This window comes from Grus americana, chromosome 3, assembly GCF_028858705.1.
Source record: "Grus americana isolate bGruAme1 chromosome 3, bGruAme1.mat, whole genome shotgun sequence".
NCBI lineage: Eukaryota > Metazoa > Chordata > Aves > Gruiformes > Gruidae > Grus > Grus americana.
In genome coordinates this window covers 21,798,965-21,809,795 of record NC_072854.1, presented here as the reverse complement: position 1 = coordinate 21,809,795, position 10,831 = coordinate 21,798,965, and the positions used below count along the sequence as shown (strand labels likewise).

Below are 10,831 nucleotides of genomic sequence, written 5' to 3'. Positions count from 1 at the left end.
CTTCTGAGAACCTCAATCACGACTATAAGTGACTGCTAGCTACGTAACAGACTAAGGACAGACTTGGTAACTATGTATTATGCAAGGGTAAATCACAAAGAAATAGAAGACATGCACAAGCTCTGTCAGTTCATGAACCAGAGTGCTTCAGTAAGCTTTCCTGCATATTGTTCACACAATAATGTAATTGTTTTATTTGTTGTTGTTATACTTTTTAATTGGTCAAAGAGAGGCTCCTCCATATGAAATGTAGGTATGAGCAAATGGGATATTTATTTCTTTGCCACATTAAGAAGCTTTAAAACACAAAATAACCCCACAGGCCTGACTCTGGAAGCATATATGGCACATCATCACTGCTACAAGAAGTACTTTTTCATGTAAAAAGCAAGAGTGTCAATAAACATTTGAAAGTAACTGGAGGTGTATCTTGCAGGTCAGATAATTTATGCTTTCAGAGGCTACAGTCCAAACCTTCCTGGCCATTCCAAAATGCTGCAGAAAGTATTTACGAAGCTATGGTGAAAAGCTCTACAGAACCGGCTCAGAAGGAAAGCTTTGAGTCAGCTTTTGCATGTGAGATAGTGACATCCAGTGGTGAGTTTCATTAACTGTCATGATCTCTGCCCCTGATGCACAAAAGTTACTTGTATTTTGCTGAAACATATTAAAATATTTAAAACATACTTAAAAACATTAAAATAAACAAATATACACAATATGTGGGTTCCCTTAACAGAGAAACATATTTTGATGCATTAACTATACAGACGGTGTGTTCATCTACAGAGAAAAATTACATTTCAGGTCTAATTTTTAATCAAGCTTACAATAAAAGCAAGCAAAAAATGTTTAGCTGTATTTAAAGAAATAGAACATTCCCTACATTACAGCCCTATTCTTTTCTATCTTGTTCACACAAAGAATCACTACTCCTCTTTGTCCTGACATTTCCAGTTCCTATAAAAAACAGAGTTCAAGATTAGAGCTTATGGTTCTTGAAATCTGCAAAGCAATTCCCCATACACTCTTCCTCCATTTAGGATTCACAGCCACAGCAGATCACCATCTAACATGGCCTTTCTGGAGTAGATCCCTTCTTTTAAGATCCAGCAGTAAGACTGTCCTTCAAAGTTCTTTATTTAGAATACACACAAGGATGCAGGAGACCTCAATTTACTGTCCGTCCATGTCTTTGGGAGATAGGTGTTTTTTATGGGAAATAGGGATGTCCAGAACACGTTTCTACTAAGCTAGCAAATACTGCTGAGGAACAGATGTTCAAATTCCCTTATTGGATCTGTTCCATTTTGTCTAGAATAATGAGATTCATTGAACCAAAAAGAAGTGAAAATACACTAAAAGCTAAGGATATGGCATTTCAGTGGATGTGGAAAAAAGAGGGAATTTGAAGTTCTTTCTTGGAACCTCATCTCATCTTAGTTATTACTTTTCCATAGGGAACAAGGCCAACTTCAAACTCCAGGAAGTCTGCCAACTAAATTCCACTAATCTATCTTTTCACAGATTTAGATGAAACAAAACTACTTTCTACTATGGTAAAGTTGCCAGGTTAATATTACTTTCTCCCTTTTAATGTTTTTCCACGCTGGCTGCCACCGTGTGCTGTTGTGGAAAGACACGTTAAGGAAGGCTGAAGATGAGTCACTGCCTGCAAGACACACAGAACCAGGAACAAATCAACTCTGTCTCCTACTCTCCAAAGGATCCAACTGAGCAACTACCAGCTTTTCTGCACGCTCCAAACTGAAATAAACAGGCTCTTTCAAAAGCAGCCTAAATTCAGGTCTAAATTAAAGGCAAAGGTATTCCACCAGCCCTAAACATTTGGCTCTTATTGACTTAGACATACAAAATTCTAAATAGGAAAAACAGTCTCTAAATTCATGATGTAATTATTTTGGTTTGTCAGTAACTAGGCCCTTACATTATGTTACCGCACTATCACTTCATAAATCCAGACACATAATGATGAAAAGCCACGCTATACTTAATACTGAAGGTTTCTCTTATGGTTAAAAAGACACCTACTTTTTTTTTTTTTTTTTTTTTAAACTTAGCTCTTAAACTTAGTGTTTCTTAGGCAGGGTTAGCTAGAGGACAACTCAGATGAAAGTTTGAGTCTTTCTGAAATGTACAAAGTGGGAATGTTTTTCTGACAAACATATATATATGTAAACCCCATTTCTGTGTATGAAAACTTCTTATCTAAGTTACATTTACTTATAGTTTCAGTAGTCAGGGAAGGTTTAAAACCACCAAGCTTACAGTTTGAAGTATACATTTTGAGATGTCCATCCTTTAAAAAAACCCCTGATATAATTTTGGCATTTGGAGCTGTTTATACGTTCACTCAGCAATACCTTAGAAGACAAGAAAAACCCACCACGTTGCTACTTGGTTTAGAAAGTATTATCTGCCTCCTAGCTGATACATTCTGTCAGTGGTATCAGAAATCAACAGATAATATACAGCTCAAATGGATTTTTACTTGCTAATTAAAAATAAAATGCCTGCCACTCACAGTCTAGGGTTCTTCATTCTTCAACTTTGTTAAAGGGCTGTAATGCCCTGGGATCTTGTATTAAAGGGCAAAATTACTCTGGTAATCCAACACAAAATGAAATACTGCCAGAAAGGTCAACTACACTGAGAGGAAGAAGAAAAAAATTTAAGCAAGCATAAGATTTTTTAAATTTCATTTGGGATCCCCAAAGGTAGAGAGAATTTCTCATAAATCTTGTGCCAAGCAAGAATAACACAAAACTGGGCAATACAGAAAAAGTAATTTCTGTTATCTTGTCTATGTTACGCTAGAAAGGACCATTTTAATTGCTCCATCTCACCATTTTCACATACTTACAGAAGAGGGAATTTTCATTTCTTCCAACCTCACACACAAGAAAGACAAAATACTGAACTGTTTGGGGAAAGTTTGCCTTGGATGTACTAAATAAGGCACATTGTTTTCCATTGCAAGAGACTTGCTGCTTAGCTGCGCCAAGCCACCTCATTTACCGTGAATCAGATTCAAACATGCTGCGAAGCCAAAGGCTATTGATAACAGGTGGCACCTCAGTATGATGAGGTACTACAGCTTTACGTGGGTGAAACAAACAGTTGTGCATTGATATTGTTGCTGAACACTTCACAAGAGGAAAGTCAGAAGCACATTTGTGTGGTCATGCTTAGTGCCATGTATGAAAAATAGTGTATCTCTCCCCATCAAATCTTAAAAGCGAAATTGAACTTTTCTAAACCAGCCTGGGAGGACTACAGCTACATCTATAAAAGAAGCCTGTTCCTTGGTCCATCTTGCAGCCATCTGGATAGATTCTATTCACTCCTTCAAAACAGAGATGGCTCCCAAAAGGTACAGGACATCTACCAGACCACTAGAGATGTTTTCACGGACAAGTGACAGTTGACACTGCCCACCATTGCACTGAGAGTCTGAACAGAATGGATGATTATGGGAGAATATAGCAAGCCTGCATTTATTTGGTTTGCTAATATAAAGTAGCCCAGCTGTCTGTAATTCTTGATAGAGCAAAGAACAAGGAGAGCCATGCTAAGTTAATCCATGGGAAAGGTAAAGAAATGGATCCCAGACTAACTCTGCACTGCCCTTCCACAATGCTGGGAAGCCCTCCAGAAAGAGTTTCACTCTCTCCCTAAAGAGGGGACTCGCAAACTGTGTATGCATATGCATCTGCTTATCTCCCTCGGGTCCGTATTTCCGCTGTTGTGAAGACTATTTGAGCATTTAAAATTAATTTCACAAATACTTACTTAGCTGAAAAACTTACTAGTGTTCTGCATTTTTGTACCAAATTCTTCTTCAGATTAGTCTAAGGTCAATTTTGTAGAACATCTTTCCTATGTTTCAAATGACATCTATTTTAGACAGATGTTTAGGTCTCCACACAAAGGTTTAACTGCTTCCAGATACAACTTTCACTAAATATCTATGGACAGTCTTCCATTGTGTCCATTCCTGCCCCCTCAAATTTCCTTAATCCAATAAAAACAGGTTACTCTGAGCAAAATTGAAGTCATCTTCATTTTTACTAGTGTTATTTTTTTTAATAAGTAACTGAAAATTAAAAGTAAAGCAGAGAAAAAATAGCATCACATAGAACATTATAAAGTTTCTCCTCTTCCTTTCTGTTATACAAATAAGCAAAAACTATCAAAATTTAATCCAGTTTTAAGAAAAGATATTTATCTAGCAGCATTAAAATCATGAAATGTAAATTGAAAAAATGCAGAGATTGTTTTGAATTACTTACACAAATTAAGCACAAGATTTTACCAAACTGGGAATTTTTATAAGAAAAAAGAAAGAAAAAATCTGATTAAAAATTAATACATATTAACACCATTTAAGATATAGGGGATAATTTTATTTATAAAATCCTATTGGTGCACAATACACATAGGAAGTATGAAACTTGATTTATAAAGAAGTGAAATGCTTCATAGAAGCATGGATTCCTGAGGTGTTCTGAACACAATCCCTCATTTACTGGAATTCACAACACTGCTTCAAGTGGCTTAAGCAGGAGAAGACGGGATACTTGATAAATACACAGTTAGGACATATTTAAACACACAGTTAAGACATATTTAAAAAAACAGGCAAATGGAGAGAGACTGAAGATTGCGTCTCACCAATACTAATAGTATTGGTCACGGTGGAAAACTGTCTTACATTGAAGGGCACAAGGACCTGTTAAGGCAGGGTTTCGTTTCTCAATTTCACAGCCAATTCAAATGTATTGTAGATACCTGCTTTCTCCTCATTGTCCATGCTCACAGGTTCAAAGTCCTCTTGACATCAGACTCAAAAACATTGCTGTTTCAGGGTAAACATACAGAAGGCCTGATTACCTGGACAAGTATTATTACAATTTAAAAAAAAAAAAAAAAGTGTTAGGCGCTTTCACTTCTTTTTCTCTTTTTCTGCTTTCACTCTCTGCTGTAGTGTCTTCAGTTCGGTCATTACATTCAAAGTTCTGTAAACCCAAGTGACCTGAAAAGTAAATAAATTATAAAATATAACTAATCTCCATACATTTACTTATCAATTTAATGAAAGCATCCATATAAATGAACACATACATACCACAATTATAATAGTATTCATCAGTAGTGGTGCTGAAAATACAAGTGAAATAAACATTCCTCTTGAATCGAAGTATTGGTATTTAGAAAACAGCCTGAAAGAAATAAAATAAAGAAAAAAAGAGGAAGCTTTATTCCATGTAATATTCAGTTCAGATAACATTAGACTTTCACGCTAACATGGACACTGTACAGATTATCCTACTTGGGATCCCCAAGCACAGACCAACATTCTACTGTGTTAAGTCAGAACAAAGAGACAGTCAATACAATATTTATTACAATACCAGTCTTTATTTTCTTCAAAGTTTTACTGCACAAAACCTAAATAAAACAACCATAGATTAACTTACCAACATGACTACAATAGTACATATATTTGTGCATCAGAAATCAGGCTTATCCTGAAGTGTCTGAAATTACTTTCTCAGGTCTTTTGCTTACTCATATTAAAAAAGGTAACAGAAATAATAAATATAACAAAGCTGTAAGTTAGGTCGTGTATGCCTGAAGTGAAACATAAAGACTTACAATCAGATGCCTGCATAAAATAGCGTTAAACACAATTTCAAGTTACATCAGGGAAAGGGTAGTTCAGTGCTTATGAAAATAAGCCATCGGTTTAATTCTGGTACACAGTCTTAGTGAAACAGACAAATGCTTTTCATGCATATAACTGAGTGTATAAAATAGCAGTGACATTTTTGAGAAGTGGTACTTAACTTCAGCTTATTAAACATGAATAGGTATCAAAAACCCCCAAAACAAAAAAAGTAATCAAAGCTCACATCCTTTTCCCCTTAACCTTCTCACTCTGCTTTTCTCTTGGTTTGCTGACTAGTTAGTTTACAACCATCTATATAAACAGATTTTAAGCAGTACAATAAATACATGCTAGCTGTTAAAAATTGTCATTTCTTATAAGCTAAGTGATAACTATGTTGTACTGTATGGTTTTGTTCAAAAGCTTTATATTAATCAATGCAACAGACCCTCTGCCATCACATTCTATTGATGAGGCATGAGTGATTCTCTTTAGTGTTCTCTGGGAATAACATGAAAAAATATTTTTAGAAGAACATTCATTTAAATGCAAAAATGAAAGTGAAAACATTTACCTCCAATTCATGGCTGCTAGCTCATTTATATATTCAGCGCAGTACACTAAGCCCACTGTACAACAAAAGAAAAATGTCAGATTCAGTATTTCTTTAAAAATAAACTGCCATCAGTTCTGCCATCTATACTAAAGATGTATACATACCAGACATTAGAATTCCTTGATCCTCAGAAGATCAAATTACACATTTAATACTGAACTGCACAAAACCAATTCTGATTTAATGTCCCATATAGTTACCAAGAAGTATAAAGTGATCACAAAACATACCCACTATATTACAAACAAACATAAAATCCTGCTCATCTGAGCTTACAGAAAGAGTTCAGCATACAAATGAATTAAAAAAAAAAAAAAATCAGTATTTTTTCCAACAATCTTCTTAGTGACTGCTTCTAAGTTATGTCTGTAGAATGGAATGCCAGCACTCCCCCAAACTGGTATGAAATTAAGTTACCATTTATAGATGTTATGGTGTCACACTGCTATATCCAACACTACTATCTGGAGTTAGGGTACTAATTATATATAAGCATTTTGGTAAAATACAAACTTTGTTTCAACAGGTGCATAGCAGAGCAGTCTGCTGCAACCAGGTGAAAACTATCATATTCTTACTCAACAATTACATGCAATATGAAGCCATCAAGACAGTAAGAAAATTCAGTGCAATCGTATGTTTAACAGAAAAGCCATTTAACTACAAAATTTTAAGTTTGTCCTTTTATCCTTTTCCACAAGAAACAAAGCAAATAAACCAGATTCAGTAGCTGAAGATGACCTGAACAAGGCAATTAAATAACTAATCTGGTGATATGAAGGAGTGCTATCTTGTTTTGCCATCATCTGGCTCACGTCTGCTTGCTACTGCACAGTATAAATATACCTATAGCTGCTCAGCTGCCAAGGCAAACCAATGTGATAATTTCATAATTTCTTCAGTTACTTCTGACTATCTACAATACAAAGTTATTTATATTGCAGATATATCAAAAGTGATTCAGTTTTTCAGGTACAAACAAGGCTTGGACTCAATATGGATATTTTTATGCACTCTTGTTAACAGCAAGTTTACATCACGCCTGGGCTAGAAATGATCAGTTCCACTGCATTTTCCAATGACCTTGGCATTCAAACTACTGTTAGTGACCCTGGAGATACTTTAGATAAGGAGTCTAAAGTAAACAGCATGTCATTGGAAATTCTGAATGTCTAATATTAATTTAAGAAAGAACAGCCTGTATTCTTATAGGGAACTTACAGGCCTAATGTGTGATAAACAGGGCATTGTTATTTTGCCCTCTGTAGATCATTTTAAACTCTGCAGCTACAAGTGGCTGTACAGAAATTACTAAGATTTCTAGATTCCTTCTTGGGGGTACTTAATTCTATTGGAACCTTAGTGTCAGCTGAGTTAAGTTACTTCCAGTTTTGAGGAATATGTAATTCCTCTCCCAACTTGAGTAGTTCACTAAAAGGTATTTCAAAATAAGTCAACATAGTCTTCAAGTGGCTTTTTGACTGCAAATCTCTTTAAATTGCTCATTCTTCCTCCACTATCCTGCATGCATGAGAGAACTGAGGTGCTGTGTAAAAAAACCCAACTCACCAGAAAAATCCAACCCATAGCTAGAACTAAGGTACTGCTCGTAATACATGGATCTAACCCAAATCCATGCCATCTTAATTAAACCAAATACCCTCTGCAAAGCTACTACAACTCTGGCCAGCCAGCCATAAAACCACAGCTTTGGCTAGGCATGGCCACTGTGATTCTCAGGCTGAAGTCTGATAAACCCTGAGGTAACACAAGCTGTTACTGCAATGTACCAAACCAGTCTTGCTCTTCTTTGTGCCATTATCACAGTGATGACGAACCTGCTGCAGAAACGAATCCAGCTGAAAGCTGACTGTGTTTACTGAACTGCAGCATTGGAATAAGGCTGGCTCTCAGCCGATTTCTTCTCTCCTCCAGCACAGCAACAATTCCTTGGGAAGCTGTGATACACACAGCATTTACCATGCGGAAACCTTACTTATCCCAGATCCTCACTAAGGCCAGAGTTTTAAGTCACTTCTTCATACAGTCTGGGAAACCAACTAAATATATAAGTATAGGTCATAACAGCTTCTATAACAATTTATCATATACAGACACATGCACTACTACAAGAGAAATACTAATTTGCATGCACTTTATCCGCTGCAAAGTACAGAACCGTGCGCCGTGCACGTACATGAACAAAACTGCTATCACTAAGAGACCAAAGGAAGCTATTTGAGAGTACGAGCAGCCTGAACAACGCACACGCCCTTTATCACCCGCACGCGAGCTCACGGAAGCGTGACTGCACCACTCACCCATGCAGAGGAAGTGCCCTATTTGCACCCGGTAGTGCTGGAAAGAGATGCAGGTCAGGAGGAAACAGAGGACGTGGAAAACCGCCAGCCCCAGCAGCCACGGCTCGGACCAGTCCGTCTTCTACGGACAAAATGAAAGGAGGTTAGGCTATCGCAGAAGTGCCACCAGGCACCTAGAGCAAGCAGCTTTCCTCCTCCCGCACCGAAACGGCAACCGATTTCAGTCACGGATTGCGCCCACCGGCCCGCCCCGTGCCAAGCTGGGGAAGGAGCCAGCTCCGCGCGTTCCCTCTGCACCTCGGCGGCTGGTGCCTCCCGCTCTCTCCCCGGGCCGGCAGACAGCCCTGCCCCGTCCCCCTCCTCACCGCCAGGATGGCAGACAGCCCCGGCGGGCTGCTCAGGGGCTGCTCCATCGCGGCGGCGGCGTCGCTGCTGGCTTCTCGCGAGACTTCGATGGCCGCCGGTTCCCTGCCCCGCGGCAGCAGCAGCCTAGAGGAGTTGGTCGGCAAGGAGGGCTCGGCCGCTCCCCGTAGGGCAACGGAGGGCAAGGCAGGTGTTTTTCTTGCGCAGGTGATACTTCCAGCACCGCCCTCATCCCCTCAGGGGGGCAAGTCCTGTATTTGGGGGGACGAGCAAAGGAGGCTCTCCATACCCCAGTGGCTGCCTCCCCTGAGGGTAACGCCAAGTCAGAACCGCCTCTCTTGCCTCTGTGACTGAAACTGCGTGCCTCAGAACTAACCCTGCCTTTGCAGACACGGGGCAAAGAAGCTCCAGTTACATTTTTAGCATTTAATACTGAAGTTAGGAAGCTGGTGGGAGTATTTTTTGTCACTATCTGCTCAGTGGAGTCAGGCTGGTGCCGGGGCGTTCAGGGCGCTGGGATCGGTGGCCCAGCGTTGGTGTTGGCTTCGGTCTTCTCCTGGCAACGCTTGGTGTCTGGCTTCAGCTGCTTTAGGGGTGGAAGTGCAGGAAAAAGGGAGTTTTAAGCCCAGATGGAAATTTCTGACAAAAAAACCCAGTTGACCATTCCACGCAGGAACTTAAGTGAAAAATACAATTTTTTTTCCAAATAAAAAAAAAAAATGAATTACTGTACAATGGAAAGTGAATAAGACATTTTAAAGGTTAAACCTCTCATTTATAACTCCTTTCACTAAACACATGTACATCTGGAAGAACTCACCACTCTGAAAGCCCTGTCACTCTTCAATAGAGACATCAAGCTCAGATTCATCAACTAAGCCAGGAGATTTAATGAATCTTAATTGGATTAGCTATGTCAAGCAAACCTTACTGTCGTACTGTAGCTCCCCATTCTGCTTTCATGAAATTATTTTTTCTGACCCTCTGGCTTTTTTTTCAAAATGTTTGGAAGTCCATGTATAAGTAAATATTACAAATACTTTTTTCATTTAGTCTGCCATATAGTACATTACAGGCCATCACTGTGAACTACTGTCTTTTTACTTCTGCAATTCAGTGTGAGATACTTGAAACTGAGGATGCATTTCTATGTTTTGATTTAAGTTTTTGGTAATCTTTTTTTCTCAACAACAATAATATCTGGAAGCCAGTCAAGGGTTTTACTTAAAGCATTGTAAAATTAAGTAGGGTGATGCAAAGGTGGTCATTTCTACTACCATTCTGCTGTTAATTTTGAGACTGGAGGAAAAAAAGATGTTTAAATTCCACATTGTAGATTGGGAAATAAGGCTGGAAGAAATCCAGCTGTCGTTTGGAAAGTCTTAATGGCTAATGTAACAAATAAAATGGGTTTGGATTTTTGTAAATGAGGAATCGGTTTCTTGTAATTGCTCAGTAACTGACTACAGTAACCATCTGCAATAGGTGAAGGTAGGGCTTCAGCAAATGAAGGATATAGTAGCTACTTTATGAGCAGAATATGCTGGTCAGTGGTAAATCGGTGATGCAGATAAGCTGGGTGGATAGGAAATTTGTGACTTATTATGGCTACAACACACCATATTAAAAAATTCATGTAGTTTTACTGTGAGCCACTGTAGCAGCAGTGGAAACTTTCTTATAGGGAAATAGGAGTTGCTGCTTTAAGGTTGACTAGGATAAAGTCAATAATGCTGTTTGTCAGCAGGTGGTAGCAGATACATAAGTATTACCGGATATTTTGCATGGTATAGGTTATCTTTCATATATTTTTAGTGGAGAATAAAATGTGAAACAGAA

At 38.4% G+C, this 10,831-nt stretch overlaps 1 protein-coding gene across 1 annotated transcript; it reads right to left on the bottom strand.

The window, feature by feature from the left end:
• Window positions 1-778: 778 nt before the first annotated feature.
• TMEM18 (transmembrane protein 18) lies at window positions 779-10,353 on the bottom strand. The gene is made up of 5 exons (XM_054818892.1): window positions 8,995-10,353; window positions 8,630-8,750; window positions 6,267-6,321; window positions 5,150-5,243; window positions 779-5,056 (listed from the first exon to the last, which is right to left on the bottom strand). The coding sequence occupies exons 1-5, from the start codon at window positions 9,040-9,042 to the stop codon at window positions 4,967-4,969; spliced, it is 408 nt and encodes a 135-aa protein (XP_054674867.1). The 5' UTR covers window positions 9,043-10,353; the 3' UTR covers window positions 779-4,966.
• Between the last annotated feature and the right edge of the window lie 478 nt (window positions 10,354-10,831).